Source organism: Coregonus clupeaformis, chromosome 27 (assembly GCF_020615455.1).
Source record: "Coregonus clupeaformis isolate EN_2021a chromosome 27, ASM2061545v1, whole genome shotgun sequence".
Lineage (NCBI taxonomy): Eukaryota > Metazoa > Chordata > Actinopteri > Salmoniformes > Salmonidae > Coregonus > Coregonus clupeaformis.
In genome coordinates, this window is record NC_059218.1 from 36,113,214 (window position 1) to 36,138,850 (window position 25,637).

At 43.3% G+C, this 25,637-nt stretch overlaps 1 protein-coding gene across 1 annotated transcript; it reads right to left on the bottom strand.

Annotated features, from left to right (window-relative positions):
• Positions 1-615: 615 nt before the first annotated feature.
• Positions 616-25,069, bottom strand: abhd11 (abhydrolase domain containing 11). Its single transcript, XM_041851399.1, has 6 exons — positions 24,840-25,069; positions 17,952-18,087; positions 17,010-17,183; positions 16,361-16,531; positions 6,136-6,317; positions 616-2,661 (listed from the first exon to the last, which is right to left on the bottom strand). The coding sequence occupies exons 1-6, from the start codon at positions 24,965-24,967 to the stop codon at positions 2,526-2,528; spliced, it is 927 nt and encodes a 308-aa protein (XP_041707333.1). The 5' UTR covers positions 24,968-25,069; the 3' UTR covers positions 616-2,525.
• Positions 25,070-25,637: the final 568 nt, after the last annotated feature.

Genomic DNA, 25,637 nt, shown 5'->3' on the forward strand with positions numbered 1-25,637 from the left:
GTCTCAAATGAAACACCCCATTTCCTTGATGCACTACGTCACACATGTCAAACTCATTCCACAGAGGGATGAGTGTATGCAGGTTTTTGCTCCACCCTTGTACTTGATTGATGAATTAAGGTCACTAATTAGTAAAGAACTCCCCTCACCTGGTTGTCTAGGTCTTAATTGAAAGGAAAAACCAAACATTTGATTTGACACTCAGTGGAATGAGTTTGACACCCCTGGACTACATAAAGTGCACTATATTAAGGATGTTATGACACCCCATCCCCTACATAGTGCACTGCTTTTAATACTGCAATATGTACATTTTTGGCCGACCCAACTGAATTCACATAGAAATGTGAGTTATAGATCTGTCGTTCTCATTGAAAGCAAGTCTAAGAAGCGGTAGATCTGTTCTATGTGCACTATTTCTATGCGTCCCATGCTTAAGTTTCGTTTTTGCCTCTGACTTTCGTTTTTGTACACCAGCTTCAAACTAAAATTATTTTTGGTTATGGAAAATATATTTCACAGCAGTTTAGATGGTACAATGATTCTCTACACTATACTTTCTTGTTTTGTCACATAAACTGAAATTAGGCAAACTATTAGAATTTTAGCAACCAGGAAATGGCGGAGCGATTTCAGCATAGTGCATCTTTAACTAGTGCACTATATGGGATATAGGATGCCATTTGAGACGTAGCCAGATACATACAGAACATCTCCAGACTAGACTATATAAGACCTGGCTCGAAGCCTTTCTTCAACGCTGATTTACATCAACCTGATAGAGTAGAATGGTACTGTGCAACAATGACCAGAGGATCTTTGGATTAGTAACTCACCTCTAAAACAACTCCCTCATTTAAAAACAAACTGTCAATCTATCTACTTTAAATCTAATCTCAACCGCTCTGACTACCCAACTACCTACTGACAACCCAACTACCTACTTTTCTTACTATTTACATATCTATTAAGTAGGGTAATATACATTTACACAATAAATCCTTGAGTGTATTACAAGATGGCGGTTAAAGGAGCTATATGTAACTCTTGTTGTCAATTTGACAACAAGAGATTTGCTGGCCCCAGTCAATTTCACAACAAGAGATTGTCTGTCTTTTGTTGACCAATAAGAAGGCTGCACCATTAGAATGCAATTTTGTGTGGGCCCAATCTTTTTTGGGGAAAAAATATGAAACTATCATTCCGCTATTACTGTAGATATATTAAAGACATTTTCTGAAATTACAAATGCCAAAACATTACATACAGCTCCTTTAAGGGTAAGACAGTCAGCATGGAAAGAAAGAGTGAGTTTGGTCCAGGGTTAGCAATATTAGGATTGTCTACTAAGATGGCTGCGCCTCCTCTGGTTTGAAGCTCTACCTACTGGCTGTTTTAAGAGGTGGACCCCAGTGTGAGTGGGCGGAGCCTAACAACACCACGCACAGACATTGGAAAGGTCCAAAAATGATTTGAACTTTGATGAGTGCAGGCAACAGCGGTGACAGACACCCTCAGAGCCTTCGCAGCATAGCATGCCCTTCCGAGCTTGTGCTTCTACTCCATTGGATAACAGTGGCTTTGTGCTGTGCCATAGTAGCGTGAATAATGTTAAAGGCCAGTGGTTGTCCTGTAATTAGGTGGTGGTGGGTGGAGAGGGTTGGAGCAGGGTAGGGTTAGTAATTAGGTGGTGGTGGGTGGAGAGGGTTGGAGCAGAGTAGGGGTTAGTAATTAGGTGGTGGTGGGTGGAGAGGGTTGGAGCAGATTAGGGGTTAGTAATTAGGTGGTGGTGAGTGGAGAGGGTTGGAGCAGGGTAGGGTTAGTAATTAGGTGGTGGTGGGTGGAGAGGGTTGGAGCAGAGTAGGGGTTAGTAATTAGGTGGTGGTGGGTGGAGAGGGTTGGAGCAGAGTATGGTTAGTAATTAGGTGGTGGTGAGTGGAGAGGGTTGGAGCAGAGTAGGGTTAGTAATTAGGTGGTGGTGGGTGGAGAGGGTTTGAGCAGAGTAGGGTTAGTAATTAGGTGGTGGTGGGTGGAGAGGGTTGGAGCAGGGTAGGGTTAGTAATTAGGTGGTGGTGGGTGGAGAGGGTTGGAGCAGAGTAGGGTTAGTAATTAGGTGGTGGTGGGTGGAGAGGGTTGGAGCAGAGTATGGTTAGTAATTAGGTGGTGGTGAGTGGAGAGGGTTGGAGCAGAGTAGGGTTAGTAATTAGGTGGTGGTGGGTGGAGAGGGTTTGAGCAGAGTAGGGTTAGTAATTAGGTGGTGGTGGGTGGAGAGGGTTGGAGCAGGGTAGGGTTAGTAATTAGGTGGTGGTGGGTGGAGAGGGTTGGAGCAGAGTAGGGTTAGTAATTAGGTGGTGGTGGGTGGAGAGGGTTGGAGCAGGGTAGGGTTAGTAATTAGGTGGTGGTGGGTGGAGAGGGTTCGAGCAGAGTAGGGTTAGTAATTAGGTGGTGGTGGGTGGAGAGGGTTGGAGCAGGGTAGGGTTAGTAATTAGGTGGTGGTGGGTGGAGAGGGTTGGAGCAGAGTACGGTTAGGGCTGCAGGAAGGAGCTGATGGAGCTGATGAAGTCCAGGGGTTTGTCTGCGTGGATCCAGTGGCTGGCGTCTGGGATGTATTGAATGTCTGCACAGGGGAACAACCGCTGGATCTCTGGATAGTCCTCAGAACTGAGAGAGAAAAAAGAGAGAGAAAGCAGAGAGAGAAAGCAGAGAGAGAGTCAAAGTAAGTAAACAGAAGACACCAAATCAATCATAGTTGAAATATTAAATCAAATCAATTTTATTGACCACATGCGCCGAATACAACAGGTGCAGACATTACAGTGAAATGCTTACTTACAGCCCTTAACCAACAGTGCATTTATTTTTAACAAAAAAGTAAAAATAAAACAAACAAAAAAAGTGTTGAGAAAAAAAGAGCAGAAGTAAAATAAAATAACAGTAGGGAGGCTATATATACAGGGGGGTACCGGTGCAGAGTCAATGTGCAGGGGCACCGGCTAGTTGAGGTAGTTGAAGTAATATGTACATGTGGTTAGAGTTAAAGTGACTATGCATAAATAATTAACAGAGTAGCAGCAGCGTAAAAGGATGGGGTGGGGGGGCAGTGCAAATAGTCCGGGTAGCCATGATTAGCTGTTCAGGAGTCTTATGGCTTGGGGGTAGAAGCTGTTGAGAAGTATTTTGGACCTAGACTTGGCACTCCGGTACCGCTTGCCGTGCGGTAGCAGAGAGAACAGTCTATGACTAGGGTGGCTGGAGTCTTTGACAATTTTGAGGGCCTTCCTCTGACACCGCCTGGTATAGAGGTCCTGGATGGCAGGAAGCTTGGCCCCAGTGATGTACTGGGCCGTACGCACTACCCTCTGTAGTGCCTTGCGGTCGGAGGCCAAGCAGTTGCCATACCAGGCGGTGATGCAACCAGTCAGGATGCTCTCGATGGTGCAGCTGTATAATTTTTTGAGGATCTGAGGACCCATGCCAAACCTCTCCTGAGGGGGAATAGGCTTTGTCGTGCCCTCTTCACGACTGTCTTGGTGTGTTTGGACCATGATAGTTAGTTGGTGATGTGGACACCAAGGAACTTGAAGCTCTCAACCTGTTCCACTACAGCCCCGTCGATGAGAATGGGGGCGTGCTCAGTCCTCTTTTTGTTCCTGTAGTCCACAATCATCTCCTTTGTCTTGGTCACGTTGAGGGAGAGGTTGTTGTCCTGGCACCACACGGCCAGGTCTCTGACCTCCTCCCTATAGGCTGTCTCATCGTTGTCGGTGATCAGGCCTACCACTGTTATGTCGTCGGCAAACTTAATGATGGTGTTGGAGTCGTGCCTGGCCATGCAGTCGTGGGTGAACAGGGAGTACAGGAGGGGACTGAGCACGCACCCCTGAGGGGCCCCCATGTTGAGGATCAGTGTGGCAGATGTGTTGTTACCTACCCTTACCACCTGGGGGCGGCCCGTCTGGAAGTCCAGGATCCAGTTATAGAGGGAGGTGTTTAGTCCCAGGGTCCTTAGCTTAGCGATGAGCTTTGAGGGCACTATGGTGTTGAATGCTGAGCTGTAGTCAATGAATAGCATTCTCACGTAGGTGTTCCTCTTGTCCAGGTGGGAAAGGGCAGTGTGGAGTGCAATATAGATTGCATCATCTGTGGATCTGTTGGGGCGGTATGCAAATTGGAGTGGGTCTAGGGTTTCTGGGATAATGCTGTTGATGTGAGCCATGACCAGCCTTTCAAAGCACTTCATGGCTACAGATGTCAGTGCTACGGGTCGGTAGTCATTTAGATAGGTTATCTTAGAGTCCTTGGGCACGGGGACTATGGTGGTCTGCTTGAAACATGTTGGTATTACAGACTCAGTCAGGGACATGTTGAAAATGTCAGTGAAGACACTTGCCAGTTGGTCAGCACATGCTCGGAGTACACGTCCTGGTAATCCGTCTGGCCCTGCGGCCTTGTGAATGTTGACCTGCTTAAAAGTCTTACTCACATCGGCTACGGAGAGCGTGATCACATAGTCATCCGGAACAGCTGGTGCTCACATGCATGCTTCAGTGTCGCTTGCCTCGAAGCGAGCATAGAAGTGGTTTAGGTCGTCTGGTAGGCTTGTGTCACTGGGCAGCTCGCGGCTGTGCTTCCCTTTGTAGTCTGTAATAGTTTTCAAGCCCTGCCACATCCGACGAGCGTCAGAGCCAGTGTAGTACGATTCAATCTTAGTCCTGTATTGACTCTTTGCCTGTTTGATGGTTCGTCGGAGGGCATAGCGGGATTTCTTATAAGCGTCCGGGTTAGAGTCCCGCTCCTTGAAAGCGGCAGCTCTACCCTTTAGCTCAGTGCGGATGTTTCCTGTAATCCATGGCTTCTGGTTGGGGTATGTACGTACGGTCACTGTGGGGACGACATCATCGATGCACTTATTGATGAAGCCAGTGACTGATGTGGTGTACTCCTCAATGCTATCTGAAGAATCCCGGAACATGTTCCAGTCTGTGCTAGCAAAACAGTCCTGTAGCTTAGCATCTGCGTCATCTGACCACTTTTTTTATTAACCGAGTCACTGGTGCTTCCTGCTTTAGTTTTTGCTTATAAGCAGGAATCAGGAGGATAGAGTTATGGTCAGATTTGCCAAATGGAGGGCGAGGGAGAGCTTTGTATGCGTCTCTGTGTGTGGAGTAAAGGTGGTCTAGAGTTTTTTTCCCCTCTGGTTGCACATTTAACATGCTGGTAGAAATTAGGTAGAACAGATTTAAGTTTCCCTGCATTAAAGTCCCCGGCCACTAGGAGCGCTGCATCTGGATGAGCGTTTTCCTGTTGATTTATGGCCTTATACAGCTCATTCAGTGCAATCTTAATGCCAGCATTGGTTTGTGGTGGTAAATAGACAGCTATGAAAAATATAGATGAAAACTCTTGGTAAATAGTGTGGTCTACAGCTTATCATAAGATACTCTACCTCAGGCGAGCAAAACCTCGAGACTTCCTTAGTATCTGATTTTGTGCACCAGCTGTTGTTTACAAATATACACAGACCGCCACCCCTTGTCTTACCGGAGTCAGCCGTTCTATCCTGCCGATGTAGCGTATAGCCCGCTAGCTGTATGTTATCCATGTCGTCATTCAGCCACGACTCGGTGAAACATAAGATATTACAGTTTTTAATGTCCCGTTGGTAGGATAACAGTAATCTTAGGTCATCCAATTTGTTCTCCAATGATTGAAGATTGGCTAATAGGATTGATGGGAGCGGCAGTGTACTCGCTCGCCGTCGGATCCTTACAAGGCACCCCGACCTACGTCCACGATATCTCCGTCTCTTCCTCGTGCGAATGACGGGGATTTGGGCCTTGTCGGGTGTCTGTAGGATATCCTTCGCGGCCGCCACGTTGAAGAAAAAATATTCGTCCAATACGAGGTGAGTAATCGCTGTCCTGATATCCAGAAGCTCTTTTTGGTTATAAGAGACGATGGCAGAAACATTATGTACAAAATAAATTACAAATAACGTGGAAAAACACACATAATAGTACAATTGGTTAGAGGGCTGTAAAACGGCAGCCATCTTCTCCGGCGCTGTTCTAGGTCCCAAAGCAGTCTTACACCAATGACAGCTATTAAAACTGTATAGCAGATTACATCTTCTACCTGATGTAGGCAGAACTGGCTCCGCCCAGGAAGAGGGTGGGGCCCTCGTATGTGGTTTCGAAGGTAGGGAAGCTCATGATGTCATCAAGGTGCGCGGCGATGGCGTCCAGGTTGACCCTCCAGGCGTAGTGTCCGTTCTGCTCCACCAAGTTAGTCAGCAGGAACTGGCGCACTGAGCGCTCCTGAACACAGGAAGGAACATAACACCATTACTAGACACAAACTATCACAGGGTATGTCCTCCAAATGCCTTCTCTTTGGTTTCATAACACAGCCTGATAATGGACTGCATCTACTGTATATAATAGTGCTTTTCACTCAATTCCAAAGCCCTTTAGATGGTACGTGGGATTAGTCAACCAATTGAAGAGGGCTTTATATCCATTTGGTTTCACAACGCATTCATTCATTCTCCAAGGACTAGGGATGTTAACCGTTAATCGGTTAGCTGCAAAAAGATGTGTCTGTGCCTGTGTGTCTCTTCACAGTCCTCGCTGTTCCATAAGGTGTATTTTTATCTGTTTAAAAAAATCTGATTCTACTGCTTGCATCAGTTACCTGATGTGGAATAGAGTTCCATGTAGCTATGGCTCCATGTAGTACTGTACGCCTCCCATAGTCCGTTCTTGACTTGGGGATTGTGAAGAGACCTTTGGTGGCATGTCTTGTGGGGTATGCATGGGTGTCCGAGCTGTGTGCTAGTAGTTTAAAAACAGACACCTCGGGGGATTCAGCATGTCAACACTTCTTACAAAAACAAGTAGTGATGAAGTCAATCTCTCCTCCACTTTGAGCCATGAGAGATTAATGTTAGCTCTCTGTGTACATTTAAGGGCCAGCCGTGCTGCCCTGTTCTGAGCCAATTTAAATTTTCAGAGGTCTCTCTTTGTGGCACCTGACCACAAGACTGAACAGTAGTCCAGGTGCGACAAAACTAGGGCCTATAGGACCTGCCTTGTTGATAGTGTTGTTACGAAGGCAGAGCAGCGCTGTATTATGGACAGACTTCGCCCCATCTTAGCTATTGTTGTATCAATATGTTTTGACCATGACAGTTTACAATCCAGGATTACTCCAAGCAATTTAGTCACCTCAACTTCCAATTTCCAAATTATTACAAGATTTAGTTGAGGTTTAGTTAATGATTTCTCCAAAATACAATGCTTTTAGTTTTTGAAATATTTAGGACAAACTTAATCCTTGCCACCCATTCTGAAACAGCAGTGATTTCACTCGCTGCAGTAGCTGTAACGTGTGGAGTCATCCGCATACATAGACACACTGACTTTACTCAAAGCCAGTGCATGTCATTAGTAAAGATTGAAATAATTAAGGGGCCTAGACAGCTGCCCTGGGGAATTCCTGATTCTACCTGGGTTATGTTGGAGAGGCTTCCATTAAAGAACACCCTCTGTGTTCTGTTGGACAGGTAACTCTTTATCCACAATATAGCAAGGGGTGTAAAGCCATAACACTTAAGTTTTTCCATCAGCAGACCATGATCGATAATGTCAAAAGCTGCACTGAAGTCTAACAAAACAGCGCCCACAATCTTTTTATCATCAATTTCTCTCAGCCAATCATCAGTCATTTGTGTAAGTGCTGTGCTTGTTGAATGTCCTTCCCTATAAGCATGCTGAAATTCTGTTGTCAATTTTTTTACAGTAAAATAGCATTGCTCAAACACAACTTTTCCCCAAAGTTTACTATGGGTTGGTAACGGGCTGATTGGTCGGCTATTTGAGCCAGTAAAGGGGGCTTTACTATTCATGCGTAGCGGAATTACTTTTGCTTCCCTCCAGGCCTGAGCGCACACACTTTCTAGTAGGCTTAAAATTGAAGATACAGTGGGGAGAACAAGTATTTGATACACTGCCGATTTTGCAGGTTTTCCTACTTACAAAGCATGTAGAGGTCTGTAGTTTTTATCATAGGTACACTTCAACTGTGAGAGACGGAATGTAAAACAAAAATCCAGAAAATGACATTGTATGATTTTGAAATAACTAATTTGCATTTTATTGCATGACATAAGTATTTGATACATCAGAAAAGCAGAACTTAATATTTGGTACAGAAACCGTTGTTTGCAATTATAGAGATCATATGTTTCCTGTAGGTCTTGACCAAGGTTTGCACACACTGCAGCAGGCATTTTGGCCACTCCTCCATACAGATCTTCTCCAGATCCTTCAGGTTTCGGGGCTGTCGCTGGGCAATACGGACTTTCAGCTCCCTCCAAAGATTTTCTATTGGGTTCAGGTCTGGAGACTGGCTAGGCCACTCCAGGACCTTGAGATGCTTCTTACGGAGCCACTCCTTAGTTGCCCTGGCTGTGTGTTTCGGGTCGTTGTCATGCTGGAAGACCCAGCCACGACCCATCTTCAATGCTCTTACTGAGGGAAGGAGGTTGTTGGCCAAGATCTCGCGATACATGGCCCCATCCATCCTCCCCTCAATACGGTGCAGTCGTCCTGTCCCCTTTGCAGAAAAGCATCCCCAAAGAATGATGTTTCCACCTCCATGCTTCACGGTTGGGATGGTGTTCTTGGGGTTGTACTCATCCTTCTTCTTCCTCCAAACACGGCGAGTGGAGTTTAGACCAAAAAGCTCTATTTTTGTCTCATCAGACCACATGACCTTCTCCCATTCCTCCTCTGGATCATCCAGATGATCATTGGCAAACTTCAGACAGGCCTGGACATGCGCTGGCTTGAGCAGGGGGACCTTGCATGCGCTGCAGGATTTTAATCCATGATGGCGTAGTGTGTTACTAATGGTTTTCTTTGAGACTGTGGTCCCAGCTCTCTTCAGGTCATTGACCAGGTCCTGCCGTGTAGTTCTGGGCTGATCCCTCACCTTCCTCATGATCATTGATGCCCCACGAGGTGAGATCTTGCATGGAGCCCCAGACCGAGGGTGATTGACCGTCATCTTGAACTTCTTCCATTTTCTAAGAATTGCTCCAACAGTTGTTGCCTTCTCACCAAGCTGCTTGCCTATTGTCCTGTAGCCCATCCCAGCCTTGTGCAGGTCTACAATTGTATCCCTGATGTCCTTACACAGCTCTCTGGTCTTGGCCATTGTGGAGAGGTTGGAGTCTGTTTGATTGAGTGTGTGGACAGGTGTCTTTTATACAGGTAACGAGTTCAAACAGGTGCAGTTAATACAGGTAATGAGTGGAGAACAGGAGGGCTTCTTAAAGAAAAACTAACAGGTCTGTGAGAGCCGGAATTCTTACTGGTTGGTAGGTGATCAAATACTTATGTCATGCAATAAAATGCAAATTAATTACTTAAAAATCATACAATGTGATTTTCTGGATTTTTGTTTTAGATTCCGTCTCTCACAGTTGAAGTGTACCTACGATATAAATTACAGACCTCTACATGCTTTGTAAGTAGGAAAACCTGCAAAATCGGCAGTGTATCAAATACTTGTTCTCCCCACTGTATGGCAAATAGGAGTGGCAATATCGTCCGCTATCATCCAAGTTGTCAGACCCCGGTGGCTTATTATATTGACAGACCATTTTTTCCCCTCTTCCACACTCACTTTACAGAATAAAAAATTACAAAGCTTGTCTTTCATAATTTGATCAGTTATACTTGGATGTGTAGTGTCAGCTTTTGTTGCTGTCATGCCTAAATGAGCTAATCTTGCCAAGTAATTAGCAATATCAGTGGGTTTTGTGATGAATGCGCCATCTGATTCAATGAATGATGGAGCGGAGTTTGCCTTTTTGCCCAAAATTTCACTGTGTTCCAAAGCTTTTAACTATCATTCATCTTTGTTTCATTGTATGTTTCTTCTTTTTATTCAGTTTAGTCACATGATTTGTTAAGTTTGCAGTACGTTTGCCAATCGTTTGTGCAGCCAGACTTATTTCCCATTCCTTTTGCCTCATCCCTCTCAAACATAAAATGTTTCAATTCCTCATCAATCCACAGGGATTTTACCGTTTTTACAGTCATTTTCTTAAAATGGGTGCATGCTTATTAGTAACTGGAATAAGGAATTTCATAAATGTGTCAAGTGCAGCGTCTGGCTGCTCCTCATTACACACCAACAAATATTCTTTACATCAACATAGGAATTACTACAAAACTTATTGTATGACCTTATACACTATATTAGGCCCAGCCTTTGGAACTTCGGTTTTCCTGGATATGGCTACTATATTGTGATCACTACATCCGATGGATTTGTATACTGCTTTAAAGCACATTTCTGCAGCATTAGTAAAGATGTGATCAATACATTGATGATTTCATTCCTGTGCTGTTTGTAACTACCCTGGTAGGTTGACTGATAACCTGAACCAGGTTGCAGGTACTGGTTAAAGTTTGAAGCTTTCTCTTGAGTGGCAGCTTGATGAAAGCCAATCAATATTTAAATCATCCAGAATACACTGTTGATATCACATACATTATCAAGCATTTCACACGTTATCCAGATACTGACTGTTAGCACTTGGTGTTCTATATCAGCTTCCCAGCAGAATGGGCTTTAGGTGAGGCAGATGAACCTGTAGTCATATTACTTCAACAGTATTTAACATGAGATCCTCTCTAAGCTTTACAGGAATGTGGTTCTGAATAAACAGCAACACCTCCACCATTGGCATTTCTGTAGATGTTATAACCATGTATTACTACCACTGTATCAAAGGTATTATCAAAGTGAGTTTTCAGAGATTGTCAGAATATGAACGTCATCTGTTTCTAGCAAATTATTGATTTCTTAAGCTTTATATGTTAACGTGGGCTAATTTTAGCACTTTTCTGGGATGCTTGATTGTTTTCATTGCTTTACTGGGAAGATTAGCAGAAGTAGACATGCTCATGTTATTTATGTTAGTGCAGGGTGAGCTGCACACAGCGGACTTCCTACTAGGGCACACCGCCTCAGTGCTAACAGTATAACTCTTGTCCATAGGCACATGATTTATGCATACAATAGCTGTAGGATCAGCAGAGGCATTCATGGCAGTTAGAGGTCCTATGTAGCTCAGCTGGTAGAGCACGGCGCTTGTAACGCCAAGGTAGTGGGTTCGATCCCCGGGACCACCCATACACAAAAAATGTATGCACGCATGACTGTAGGTCGCTTTGGATAAAAGCGTCTGCTAAATGGCATATTATTTATTACTATTATTAGAGGGACATACAGTGCATTCGGAAAGTATTCAGACCCCTTCACTTTTTCCATATTTTGTTACAATACAGCCTTATTTTAAAATTGATTAAATTGTCCCCCCCCCAATCTATACAAAATACCCATAATGACAAAGCAAAAACAGGTTTTTAGAAATGTTTGCAAATGTATTACAAATATAAAACTGAAATCACATTTACATAAGTATTCAGACCCTTTACTCAGTACTTTGTTGAAGCATATTTGGCAGCGATTACAGCCTTGAGTGTTCTTGGGTATGACAATACAAGCTTAGCACACCTGTATTTGGGGAGCTTCTCCCATTCTTCTCTGCAGATCCTCTCAAGCTCTGTCATGTTCGATGGGGAGCGTCGCTGCACAGCTATTTTCAGGTCTCTCCAGAGATGTTCGATCGGGTTCAACTCTGGGCTCTGGCTGGGCCACTCAAGGACATTCAGAGACTTGTCCCGGAGCCACTCCTGCATTGTCTTGGCTGTGTGCTTAGGGTCATTGTCCTGTTGGAAGGTGAACCTTTGCCCCAGTCTGAGGTACTGAGCAGGTTTTCATCAAGGATCTCTCCGTTCATCTTTCCCTCAATCCTGACTAGACTCCCAGTCCCTGCCACTGAAAAACATCCCCACAGCATGATGCTGCCACCACCATGCTTCACTGTAGGGATGGTATTGGCCAGGTGATGAGCGGTGCCTGCTTTCCTCCGGACGTGATGCTTGGCATTCAGGCCAAAGAGATCAATCTTGGTTTCATCAGACCAGAGAATCTTGTTTCTCATGGTCTGAGAATCCTTTAGGTGCCTTTTGGCAAACTCCAAGCGGGCTGTCATGTGCCTTTTACGGAGGAGTGTCTTCCGTCTGGCCACTCTACTATAAAGGCCTGAATGGTGGAGTGCTACAGAGATGGTAGTCCTTTTAGAAGGTTCCCCCATATCCACAGAGGAACTCTGGAGCTCTGTCAGTGACCATCGGGTTCTTGGTCACCTCCCTGATCAAGGCCCTTCTCCACCGATTGCTCAGTTTGGCTGGGCGGCCAGCTCTAGGAAGAGTCTTGGTGGTTCCAAACTTCTTCCATTTAAGAATGATAGAGGCCACTGTGTCCTTGGGGACCGTCAACGCTGCAGACATTTCTGGGTACCCTTCCCCAGATCTGTGCCTCGACACACTGCTGTCTCGGAGCTCTACGGACAATTCCTTCGACCTCATGGCTTGGTTTTTGCTCTGACATGCACCGTCAACTGTTGGACCTTATATAGACAGGTGTGTGCTTTTCCAAATCATGTCCAATCAATTGAATTTACCACAGATGGACTCCAATTAAGTTGTAGAAACATCTCAAGGATGAGCAATGGAAACATGACGCACCGGAGCTCAATTTCGAGTCTCATCGCAAAGGGTCTGAATACGTATGTAAATAAGGTTTCTGTTAAAAAAATATATGAATCTGAAAAAAATAACTAAAAACCTGTTTTCGCTTTGTCATCATGGGGTAGTGTGTGTAGATTGGTGAGGGATTTTTTAAATAAAATCTATTTTAGAATAAGGCTGTAACGTAACAAAATGTAGAAAAAGTGAATGGTCTGAATACTTTCCAAATGCACTGTAAATTAGGTTACTTACATTGTGTCTACCAACGCCCATGGGATAATGTACATTTGCTGAAGCATTATGACAACATAGCAACACAATGGTAGGGATTAACTGAGCTGGGCTTAGGTCATTGTCTCAACGCAGCCTTATAATGCTGTGAAAGGATCCAGGAACCCAAATGATTTGGGTGGATCCCATCCTCCTTATAAAAACAAGCTTTGTTTCCAGAAGGTATAAAAAAATTGTCAATAAATGTTACAACCACAGAGCTGCAATAGTCACGTAGCCAGTTATGGATGGCTACACGTCCATCCATCAAGCCAGAGCGGCGTCCAGCCACAGGAGTTGAGAACGATAAAGTTCAAATTTACATTTCCTCCATAAGTTTGCACAGAATAGAAAATTGCTTTCTAACGATAGCCACCTCATTCCTGTAATCCTCCACAAGCAAACAATTGCCGCATTGGAACTCCGGATTGTTATTACTGTCCAGGACAAGAGTGTAATAAACACAGCTTCTACAGCGCTGGAAACGTTCGTTAGCTATTCCAGGCGAAGCGGGCTCCATTGCAACCTAGCTAGCTATCTGGCTAGTTGGTAAATATCCCGTCCAAACCAGCAGGTTTTGACACAAACACTTATGAACAAAATAAAACGTTGGTAACAACAGGCCGAAACAACAGGTCGAGGTGCAGGAGGTATCCGAGTAGTGACTGGTAGTGTGAACCCTGGTGGTATCAACAGTAGTGACTGGTAGTGTGAACCCTGGTGGTATCAACAGTAGTGTGAACCCTGGTGGTAATAACAGTAGTGTGAACCCTGGTGGTAATAACAGTAGTGTGAACCCTGGTGGCATCAACAGTAGTGTGAACCCTGGTGGTAATAACAGTAGTGACTGGTAGTGTGAACCCTGGTGGCATCAACAGTAGTGTGAACCCTGGTGGTAATAACAGTAGTGTGAACCCTGGTGGTAATAACAGTAGTGTGAACCCTGGTGGTAATAACAGTAGTGTGAACCCTGGTGGCATCAACAGTAGTGTGAACCCTGGTGGTAATAACAGTAGTGTGAACCCTGGTGGTAATAACAGTAGTGACTGGTAGTGTGAACCCTGGTGGTAATAACAGTAGTGTGAACCCTGGTGGTAATAACAGTAGTGTGAACCCTGGTGGCATCAACAGTAGTGTGAACCCTGGTGGCATCAACAGTAGTGTGAACCCTGGTGGCATCAACAGTAGTGTGAACCCTGGTGGTATCAACAGTAGTGTGAACCCTGGTGGCATCAACAGTAGTGTGAACCCTGGTGGTATCAACAGTGGTGACTGGTAGTGTGAACCCTGGTGGTAATAACAGTAGTGACTGGTAGTGTGAACCCTGGTGGTAATAACAGTAGTGACTGGTAGTGTGAACCCTGGTGGCATCAACAGTAGTGTGAACCCTGGTGGCATCAACAGTAGTGTGAACCCTGGTGGTAATAACAGTAGTGTGAACCCTGGTGGTATCAACAGTAGTGTGAACCCTGGTGGCATCAACAGTAGTGTGAACCCTGGTGGTATCAACAGTGGTGACTGGTAGTGTGAACCCTGGTGGTAATAACAGTAGTGACTGGTAGTGTGAACCCTGGTGGTAATAACAGTAGTGACTGGTAGTGTGAACCCTGGTGGCATCAACAGTAGTGTGAACCCTGGTGGCATCAACAGTAGTGTGAACCCTGGTGGCATCAACAGTAGTGTGAACCCTGGTGGTAATAACAGTAGTGACTGGTAGTGTGAACCCTGGTGGCATCAACAGTAGTGTGAACCCTGGTGGCATCAACAGTAGTGTGAACCCTGGTGGTATCAACAGTAGTGTGAACCCTGGTGGTATCAACAGTAGTGTGAACCCTGGTGGCATCAACAGTAGTGTGAACCCTGGTGGTATCAACAGTGGTGACTGGTAGTGTGAACCCTGGTGGTAATAACAGTAGTGTGAACCCTGGTGGTAATAACAGTAGTGTGAACCCTGGTGGTAATAACAGTAGTGACTGGTAGTGTGAACCCTGGTGGTATCAACAGTAGTGTGAACCCTGGTGGTATCAACAGTGGTGACTGGTAGTGTGAACCCTGGTGGTAATAACAGTAGTGTGAACCCTGGTGGTAATAACAGTAGTGTGAACCCTGGTGGTATCAACAGTGGTGACTGGTAGTGTGAACCCTGGTGGTAATAACAGTAGTGTGAACCCTGAGCTGTGTATGAACACTCATACTAACCGCACTAATCATACTATTTGTGACGTAAATTGAGTATGTAGTATGCTTATTGGTCATAGTATGGATATAGTTAGTATGCCAAAAGTTCCTGGATGTCGTACTACATTCGCCAAAATACAAATTATACAAGCAGTGGACACTATTTTTGTGCTTTTAGGGACCATAATGCAATTCCTCCGAAAATGGGCGTGGCTTCACAACGTTTTCAGATTTGAAGAAAATGGCTGAAAATATGCAGCCGAAGTTTGACGAGAGCGGATACAAATTCATTGCTTTAACTAATTATAACAAATGTTAAGAAAAATGTTGAGCAATGTAATAAAGTAATGACTTTTCAAATACGTTACACGTTATGTTGGCTGACAATTTGTTAGCTAGGCTATCCTTACGAACCGCATAGCATATCATTACAGCAGTATGTACCGGTATGTTAGCTAGTTACCTAACGTTAGTTGGCTACTAATACATCGAACTTGCCAGTATATTAACTATATGGTATCTAACTAACTACCCAACGTTTATTGACTGGATTATTCACGTCATTCTTAGCTAAGTGGGATAGTTTACGAAACACTCAACACCCATTGAATACGGCAGGTGTCAGTAAACGTCAACAACAAAACATTATTAAATTGTTGCCAGCAGCACAGTTACAGTCACCAACACTCAGGATAATATGAAAACAGCCTAACCAGCTTTGCTAAGGTGAGTAAAATGGTCAGTGAGGTGTTCTCTCATTTGTGTCAGGAAGTAGCTAGCCAACGTTAGCCAGTTAGCTTGGGTGCTTGACTGCCGTTGTGAGGTCAGAACACTCAGATCAACCATACTCCTCGGCCAGAGCGTCCAGTGTGCTCTCTGAACGCTCAGAGAGCGAAACACTCTGAATTTACTAAAGGAAAATCTGACAACGTTCTGAATTTACGAACGCCCAGAGTGCACACATGAAGTCATAAGATGTCTAGCTAGTAATTTGTTACGCTAACAAGCTAGCAAGAGGTTGCATAGCAACAGCATCAACTTCCGGTAGACAGGTGTAGCGCTAGTTCGCTCAACTGAAAGGATACCTTTAGTTTACAGTATACTAAAAGGAACTAATAGTATATACTCATTAAGTATGTAGTATACAGTATGTTAGTATAGTTATTCGAACACAGCTCTGGTTGTAATAACAGTAGTGTGAACCCTGGTAGTGATAGCCAGTGAGAGGAGCTTGCCCTAACCTTGACCAGTTTGCGTAGCTGGTCCTCGGCCATGCGGCGGGCGGTCGAGCGAGGGAGGTCACTAGAGATCTTCACATCCTTCATGGCCTGGATATAGGAGTGGAAGTTGGTGCGGGTGGTGGTCTGGGCTGGACTGATGTCCACCACCACCAACCTCTCCACCAGGCCAGGCTACAGGGAGAGATACGGGGAAAGGAAGGGGAATGGGGGTGATAGATGAAGAGACAGGTAGAAGGAGGGAGAGAGAAGGAAGAGGGAGAAGAGAGAGGAAGAAATGAGAACCGGAAAGAACAAAGTTCTGCCACCTCTATACGATGGGAAAGTGTGACCACTTCCGTTTCTAAAAACTTCATTAACAGGCATCGAGTAGAAGTAAATTAACCCATGAATATGAATATCATTTTATATACCGTATATATGCTAAATGACTGCGGTTTTGTGATTTTGATGATATAATCTTGAAGCGCATTCAGAAAAAGTATGGGACTGGATCCAGGAAGTAAGGCGAGATGGGCAGTCACTTTCCCATGGTACAGTGCAGCAGTAATCAACGCAGGTTTCTAATGTAATTAGTGCAGCTTCAAGCTGAACAGAAACCACGGTGCGGTAATGATTCATATTGATGTTCTGGGGGCGTTCGTTCGTTTACCTGCGATAGGGCCGTCGTCATGGCGACCTTGCCCCCCATGCTGTGGCCAATCAGGACGCACTTCCCGATGTGCAGCTGGGCGAGCAGGTGTGTCAAGTCATTGGTCATCGCCTCGTAGGTCAGGTCGGCGCTGTGCGTGCTGGTACCGTGGTTACGGGCGTCGACCGTCAGCACCTGACTGGACAAAGAACAGTTAAGACACTAGGGGGGGTGGAGAGGGGGGAGAGGGAGGGGATATTGGCTAGATGGAAGACTACAGTCCAGTCCATTCCTGCGTGACCACTCAGATAGGAAAGACACTAGGGATTCATTAGTAAAGAGGGGGAGTACGTGGGAGGGGGGAGTAGGGTACAGGCCACAATCCTGCTGGTGACTAAAATGTAAATGTATTCATTTATCACTGGCACTTGAATGTATTAATGTCACTGATTGGCCAAAGTGCACATATCTGGTTTCACAACACTCACCAATTAGAAAGCATGAATAAAACAGCCACCCGCGAGGAACAGAGTTGTGCACACCTGGCTGTATGTGAGAGAATAACTGAACCTTATCAGCATGGCTTCAGATAAAATCTATACACTAACTATTATATAACCGGTCGTTTAGAGAGAAAGATAACACTTGACCAAAGCATACATAGCCTAGTGTATCCCTCCCTCCTCTTGTGTGTTACCCATCCTTGATTTCCAGTCTTTAACATTAACATTTGTGTTGCTCTTTGTGGTAAATAACTGTATATTTACATTTTAGTCATTTAGCATAGCAATTTGGGTTAAGTGCCTTGCTCAAGGGCACAGACAGATTTTTCACCTAGTCGGCTCAAGGATTCGAACTAGCAACCTCTCAGTAACTGGCCCAACACTCTTTAAATCGCTCGGCTACCTGCCGCCCATGTAATATATCTGAAAGAGTTGTCTGCCTTGTGAGACTATGCGTTACCTTTCGGCCTGTCCTCTGCACCAGGGACTTGGCTATAGAGTGGAAGTTGGACTTGCTGCCGAACAGCCCATGGAGGAATACCAGGGGGGTGCTGTCCCCTGTCCCGTCAAACACGTCATAGGTCAGGTTCACAGGGCTGCAACAGACAATAGAATAATACATTGTTAGAGTTAACATACACATCATATATACAAAAGTATGTGGACACCCCTTCAAATGAGTGGATTCGGCAATTTCAGCAACACCTGTTGCTGACAGGTGTATAAAATCGAGCACACAGCCATGCAATCTCCATAGACAAACATCGGCAGTAGAATGGCCTTACTGAAGAGCTCAGATAGCCACCCTTTGCCTTGATGACAGCTTTGCACACTCTTGGCATTCTCTCAACCAGCTTCACCTGGAATGCTTTTCCAACAGTCTTGAAGGAGTTCCCACATATGCTGAGTACTTGTTGGCTGCTTTTCCTTCACTCTGCGGTCCGACTCATCCCAAACCATCTCAATTGGGTTGAGGTCGGGGGATTGTGGAGGCCATGTCATCTGATGCAGCACTCCACCCCTCTCCTTCTTGGTAGAATAGCCCTTACACAGCCTAGAGGTGTGCTGGGTCATTGTCCTGTTGAAAAACAAATTATATTCCCACTAAGCCCAAACCAGATGGGATGGCGTATCGCTACAGAATGCTGTGGTAGCCATGCTGGTTAAGTGTGCCTTGAATTCTAAATAAATCACAGACAGTGTCACCAGCAAAGCACCCCCACACCATAACACCTCCTCCTCCATGTTTTATGGCGGGAACTACACATGCAGAGATCATCCGTTCACCCACACCGCGTCTCACAAAGACATTTACAAAGACACGGCGGTTGGAACCAAAAATCTACAATTTTGATTCCAGACCAAAGGACTAATTTCCACCAGTCTAATGTCCATTGTTCGTGTTTCTTGGCCCAAGCAAGTCTCTTCTTATTGGTGTCCTTTAGTACTGGTTTCTTTGCAGCAATTTGACCATGGAGGCCTGATTTTCACAGTCTCCTCTGAACAGTTGATGTTGAGATGCGTCTGTTACTTCCACTCTGTGAAGCATTTATTTGGGCCGCAATAAATGGCTGATAACTCTTATGAACTTATCCTCTGCAGCAGAGGTAACTCTGGGTCTTCCTTTCATGTGGCGGTCCTAATGAGAGCCAGTTTCATCATAGCGGTTGATGGTTTTTGCGACTGCACTTGAAGAAACGTTCAAAGTTATTGAAATGTTCCGTATTGACTGACCTTAATGTCTTAAAGTAATGGACTGTCATTTCTCTTTGCTTATTTGAGCTGTTCTTCCATAATATGGACTTGTCTTTTACCAAATAGGGCTATCTTCTGTATACCAACCCTACCTTGTCACAACACAACTGATAGGCTCAAACACATTAAGAAGGAAAGAAATTCCACAAATTAACAAGGCACACCTGTTAATTGAAATGCATTCCAGGTTACCTCATGAAGCTGGTTGAGAGAATGCCAAGAGTCTGCAAAGCTGTCATCAAGGCAAAGGGTGGCTACTTTGAAGAATCTCAAATATAAAATATATTTTGATTTAAAACTTTTTTGGTTACCACATGATTCCATATGTTTTATTTCATAGTTTTGATATCTTCAATATTATTCTACAATGTAGAAAATAGTAAAAATAAAGAAAAACCCTGGAATGAGTAGGTGTGTCCAAACTTTTGACTGGTACTAATATATATTATATATATATATTATATATATATATATATATATATTATATATTATAATATATATATATATAAATAAATAACACACACAGTCGTGGTCAAAAGTTGAGAATGACACAAGTATTGGTCTTCACAAAGTTTGCTGCTTCAGTGTTTTTAGATATTTCTGTCAGATGTTGTTATGGTATACTGAATAATAATTACAAGCATTCCATAAGTGTCAAAGGCTTATATTGACAATTACATTAAGTTTATGCAAAGAGTCAATATTTGCAGTGTTGACCCTTTTTTTTCAAGACGTCTGCAATCCGCCCTGGCATGCTGTCAATTAACTTCTGGGCCACATCCTGACTGACGGCAGCCCATTCTTGCATAATCAATGCTTGGAGTTTGTCAGAATTTGTGGGTTTTTGTTTGTCCACCCGCCTCTTGAGGATTGATCACAAGTTCTCAATGGGATTAAGGTCTGGGGAGTTTCCTGGCCATGGACCCAAAATGTCGATGTTTTGTTCCCCGAGCCACTTAGTTATCACTTTTGCCTTATGGCAAGGTGCTTTTCCATCATGCTGGAAAAGGCATTGTTCGTCACCAACCTGTTCTTGGATGGTAGGGAGAAGTTGCTCTCGGAGGATGTGTTGGTACCATTCTTTATTCATGGCTTTGTTCTTAGGCAAAATTGTGAGTGAGCCCACTCCCTTGGCTGAGAAGCAACCCCACACATGAAAGGTCTCAGGATGCTTTACTGTTGGCATGACACAGGACTGATGGTAGCGCTCACCTTGTCTTCTCCGGACAAGCTTTTTTCCGGATGCCCCAAACAATCGGAAAGGGGATTCATCAGAGAAAATGACTTTACCCCAGTCCTCAGCAGTCCAATCCCTGTACCTTTTGCAGAATATCAGTCTGTCCCTGATGTTTTTCCTGGAGAGAAGTGGCTTCCTCGCTGCCCTTCTTGACACCAGGCCATCCTCCAAAAGTCTTCGCCTCACTGTGCGTGCAGATGCACTCACACCTGCCTGCTGCCATTCCTGAGCAAGCTCTGCACTGGTGGTGCCCCGATCCCGCAGCTGAATCAACTTTAGGAGACGGTCCTGGCGCTTTGCTGGACTTTCTTGGGCGCCCTGATACCTTCTTCACAACAATTGAACCTCTCTCCTTGAAGTTCTTGATGATCCGATACATGGTTGATTTAGGTGCAATCTTACTAGCAGCAATATCCTTGCCTGTGAAGCCCTTTTTGTGCAAAGCAATGATGACGGCACGTGTTTCCTTGCAGGTAACCATGGTTAACAGAGGAAGAACACAGATTTCAAGCGCCACCCTCCTTTTAAAGCTTCCAGTCTGTTATTCTAACTCAATCAGCATGACAGAGTGATCTCCAACCTTGTCCTCGTCAACACTCACCTGTGTTAACGAGAGAATTACTGACATAATGTCAGCTGGTCCTTTTGTGGCAGGGCTGAAATGCAGTGGAAATGTTTTTTGGGGATTAAGTTCATTTTCATGGCAAAGAGGGACTTTGCAATTAATTGCAATTCATCTGATCACTCTTCATAACATTCTGGAATATATGCAAATTGGCATCATTAAAACTGAGGCAGCAGACTTTGTGAAAATTAATATTTGTGTCATTCTCAAAACGTTTGACCACAACTCTATATATACACACACACACACACACACCCTTAAAAATATATATATATTTTCCTTTATTACTTTCTAACCCTACCACCCCTCCTGTAATTTGAGTAAACTAGTGAACAACAACGCTTAGGCCTCTACTTCCAGCTTATACATACTTTATACATTTTATGGACAGTCCATTTTACAATAGTTCCATTTGGTTTGTTTTTACTCCTGTCCTTCCTCTACCCTCAACCTCTCCCATCTATTTCTGATGGCCATCCGGTTTGATTTCTATTTGCCATGTCTTTCAAACTGTGCTCTTTCACAAAAGTTCTTAACCTATAACCTCTATAGGTTTTACGGACACAGAATGTTTTACATTTGTTATCTTGTTGTTATTAGTCCCAACCTTCAGCTCTATTCAACACCACCCATCTATCTCTTAACACCATCCATATTGGATTTCTATTGGCCATATATTTTTCAACTGTACTGTGATGTTTCACAAAAGTTCTGAACCTTTCTATTCTCATTGTTTCTACAGATTGTAAATTGAAAATAAACATTTTTGCTAAAAGTATTATTATATTATTGATTGATTGACTATGACTTTTCAGATCACCCAGTAGTGCTATCTGCAGGGTTAGCTCCAGGTAAATATTGCAATTCTTCAGCCATTCCTGGACTGTGACCAAAAACAAGCTTTATATGGACAGTACCAAAACAAATGATCTAATGATTCTGTCTCTTCGCAGCAAAATCTGCAGAGCTGGGAAGGTTGTATCCCCCATGTAAATAACATTTTATTGGTTGGAAGAATTTTGTATAATAATTTACATAGAAAAATTATACGTTTTGAATCCGGTGTCGTTTTGCGTATCCGTTCATAAACCCTGTGCCATGGAATCGGTACGTCAAAAATCTCTTCCCAACTATTATGTAATCTATATGGGACGGCTATCAATTTTTTGGTCCTTAAATAAAACTGGTATACTTTTTTATTAATCACAATTTTCTTTAAGCAATTATGGTCTTTAATGCAGGGCCGACAGACCCAGTTCCCCTTCCACTTTCCTCTTCAATTTTTTGCAGTAATGCTGCAATTAGTTTGTTGTAATTTGGGTAGAGCAGACATTTCCATATGTTTTTGTTAGCTGCATGTGCGACATAACTCCACCAGTCCTACCTATGATATCATTTACGAAGATTATACCTTTTTTTTTTCTTCTAAAAATAATGGTTTATTATCAATTTGTATTTTTGAGTTCAACCACAATATTTGTTGTATTATTTGTTGTCGTTTCTGGTGGATGAAAAAAGAAATTGCAACCAACTTTCTATGACTTGTTTTAGGAATAGTGATATTTGGGAGATTATTTCCTTTTCAAATAACTGAAAGTGAGAAATTATAATCTGAATAAAGGGAAAAAGGCCATTCTTGAATATAGTAAGAATGTCTCACCCTAATTTGCTAGAGAACCAGTTCGGATTTAAGTATAACTTTTGTATGACTGAAGGCTTTAGTGAGAGGTCTAATGCTTTAATATTTAATCATTTCTGCCCTCCAAATTCATATTTATTATATAAATAGGCCCGTTTAATTTTGTCTGGCTTACCATTCCAAATAAAATTGAATCTTTTCTCATAATTTAAAAAACGGGGATATTACTAAAGAGTTAATCACTGTGATTTTTCCACAAATAGACAAGTATTTACCTTTCCATGGTAGCAAGACCTTATCTATTTTTGCTAACTTTCTATTAAAATGTATTGGAGTGAGATCATTTATTTATTTCGCGATATGTATACCAAGTATATCCACACCACCATCAGACCATTTTATTGGTAAACTACACAGTAATGTAAAAGTTGTATTTTTTTAGTGATCCAATACATAATATAGTACATTTACCATAAATTTGGTTGTAATCCAGGGAGGCTAGAACATTTATCTAGATCCTCTATGAGGCTGTGGAGGGATCCAAGTTTTGGATTTAAGAGAAAACATGAATCATCAACGTACAATGACATCTTTGTTTTTAAGCCCTGGAAAATTTCTAATCCCTTGATATTATTGTTGGATCTGATTTTAATAGCTAACATTTCGATGGCCATAATAGATAGATATGCTGATATGGACAACCTTGTTTTACTCCTCTTGACAGTTTAAAACTTTCTGAGAAATAGCCATTATTTACACCTAGGGTTACTATACATGATTTTAACCCATTTTATAAGAGATTGTCCAAAATTGAAATGTTCCAGGCATTTATATATAAACTCCAGTAGTACTTTATCAAAAGCAGGCCTGGTTTCCCAGATTTTTCATAGTGTTCTATTGTTTCCAGTAATTGCCTTATATTATCTCCAATGTATCGTCCATGTAAAAAAAAAACCTGTCTGATTAGGATGAATAATGTCCGACAATACCTTTCTAATTCTATGCGCTATACATTTTGTTAGAATTTTTGCATCACAACACTGAAGTGTAAGGGCCCTCCAATTTTTTTTATGGACTGGATCTTTATATTTCCCACTTGTATGGAAGAACTTGACTAGCCTGCACAGAGCCCTGAATTCAACCCCATCGAACACCTTTGGGATGAATTGGAACGCTGACTGCGAGCCAGGCCTAATCGCCCAACATCAGTGCCCGACCTCACTAATGCTCATGGCTGAATGGAAGCAAGTCCCTGCAACAATGTTCCAACACCCCACATTTACATAATTTAGCAGACCCTCTTATCCAGAGCGACTGAAGATTGGAGGCTGTTGTAGCAGCTAAGGGGGGACCAACTCCATATTAATGGTCATGATTTTGGAATGAGATGTTCGACGAGCAGGTGTCCACATCTTTTAGTCATGTCGTTTATTTGATAACACATTAGCTGCTATCTTCACAGGGGTACAATAGAGGTGAGAATGACGTGAATTAATTGTTAACATTAACATATCCTTGGTAATGAATTCGGCTAAGAAATGTAGTGAACAAAACAAGTAACTGACTGTCTGTCCACATTATGTTTTCATTCAACGAAGTAACTGATTTACCATAACGTTAGATTGCTAGCCTAGGGCAGTTAAAAAATACTGAGTAGGTAGGGTCGGGGTCATTGTTGGAATGCTGGCCTAACTGGTTAGCTAGCTAGCTAAAATACTATTCAAATGTCGGGCTTTAGAGATTTGACAACACACAATACAGACATCAATGCAAGCAACATCTGATGGGCACACACTGCTTGTCATACAACATAAAATGTTTTAATATATGAATTTAGCCCACAGGCACAGCCAAGTGTACAGCTAGCTGGCTAACTAACGTTAGCTATACATCTAAATAAAATACCCTAGCTATCCCTCAATAACACAAACATCCACAAATAAAGGTCGATGATTGCTTGAATAACTTCCTATCCAATTTCTCCTGTAATGTTTTTATTCGGTGCATTTACATTACGTAGCTAAAGAAGGTAGCTAGCTAGAATGTTAACTCGCCGTCAATTTATTAGCCTGGAGCAAGTAGAGGGCATTACCTTGTCGAGCCAACAGCCCGAGCCATCCGCAGCATGCCACCGCTGAAATCCTGCTGTCCGGTTACAAACCGACATGTTGCCTGTCCGCAGAGAAGTCCTCTCGAGAGAAAGCGACAGAAAACACTCATGACAAGTTATGCTCGTTTAGTTTTCTTCAAGGCTGACCGACAACATAAGCTTTCTATTCTGCAAATTTCGGAGCAGAGAAAATCGTCTTCTTCTTCTTCTTCAGTGGGGTTTATCGGCGGTTGGCATCCAACGTTATGGTGCATTACTGCCACCTTCCGTACTGGAGTGTGGGCCTGAGACAGGGAGAAACTAAATCCTACCTGCCAACCCCGTTTCTCTTAAAAAATATAACAAAATATTTGAGACTATATCTAATGACGTTCTACTCAATACACTATTTAAACTAATTTCCTATATCCCCTTCTCCCTCAGAGATCCCATCCTCTCTCTTTCCCTCTGATACTGCCCACACTGTAGCAATACATGCTCCACGGTCTCTATTTCCTGACAATAATCACACTTTCCTGATGGATGCTTTCCTATCACATTTAATGTATTATTCAACTGGCTGTGTACCACCCTTAATCTTGTAAAAATAGCCTCCTCTCTTCTGTCCCTTCCTGCCGTCCTCCCCTCCCCTCCCTTTCCTCTGTACTTGATTTGATTTGATTTGAAATGCCTTCCCTTATTATCTCCATTCCACTGCTCCCGCCATCTCTGCACCATCACTGTATATATCAGTCTTTTTGTCTCTGCCTTGCTCATTGAAACTTCAACATCCCCACTACT

Coding starts and splice junctions, on each gene's coding strand:
- abhd11 (XM_041851399.1), bottom strand. CDS start 24,967: ATGAGTGTTTTCTGTCGCTTTCTCTCGAGAGGACTTCTCTGCGGACAG. Junction 16,532..17,009: donor TGACGACGGCCCTATCGCAG/GTAAACGAACGA, acceptor CTCTCCCTGTAG/CCTGGCCTGGTGGAGAGGTT. Junction 6,318..16,360: donor AGCTACGCAAACTGGTCAAG/GTTAGGGCAAGC, acceptor TCCTGTGTTCAG/GAGCGCTCAGTGCGCCAGTT.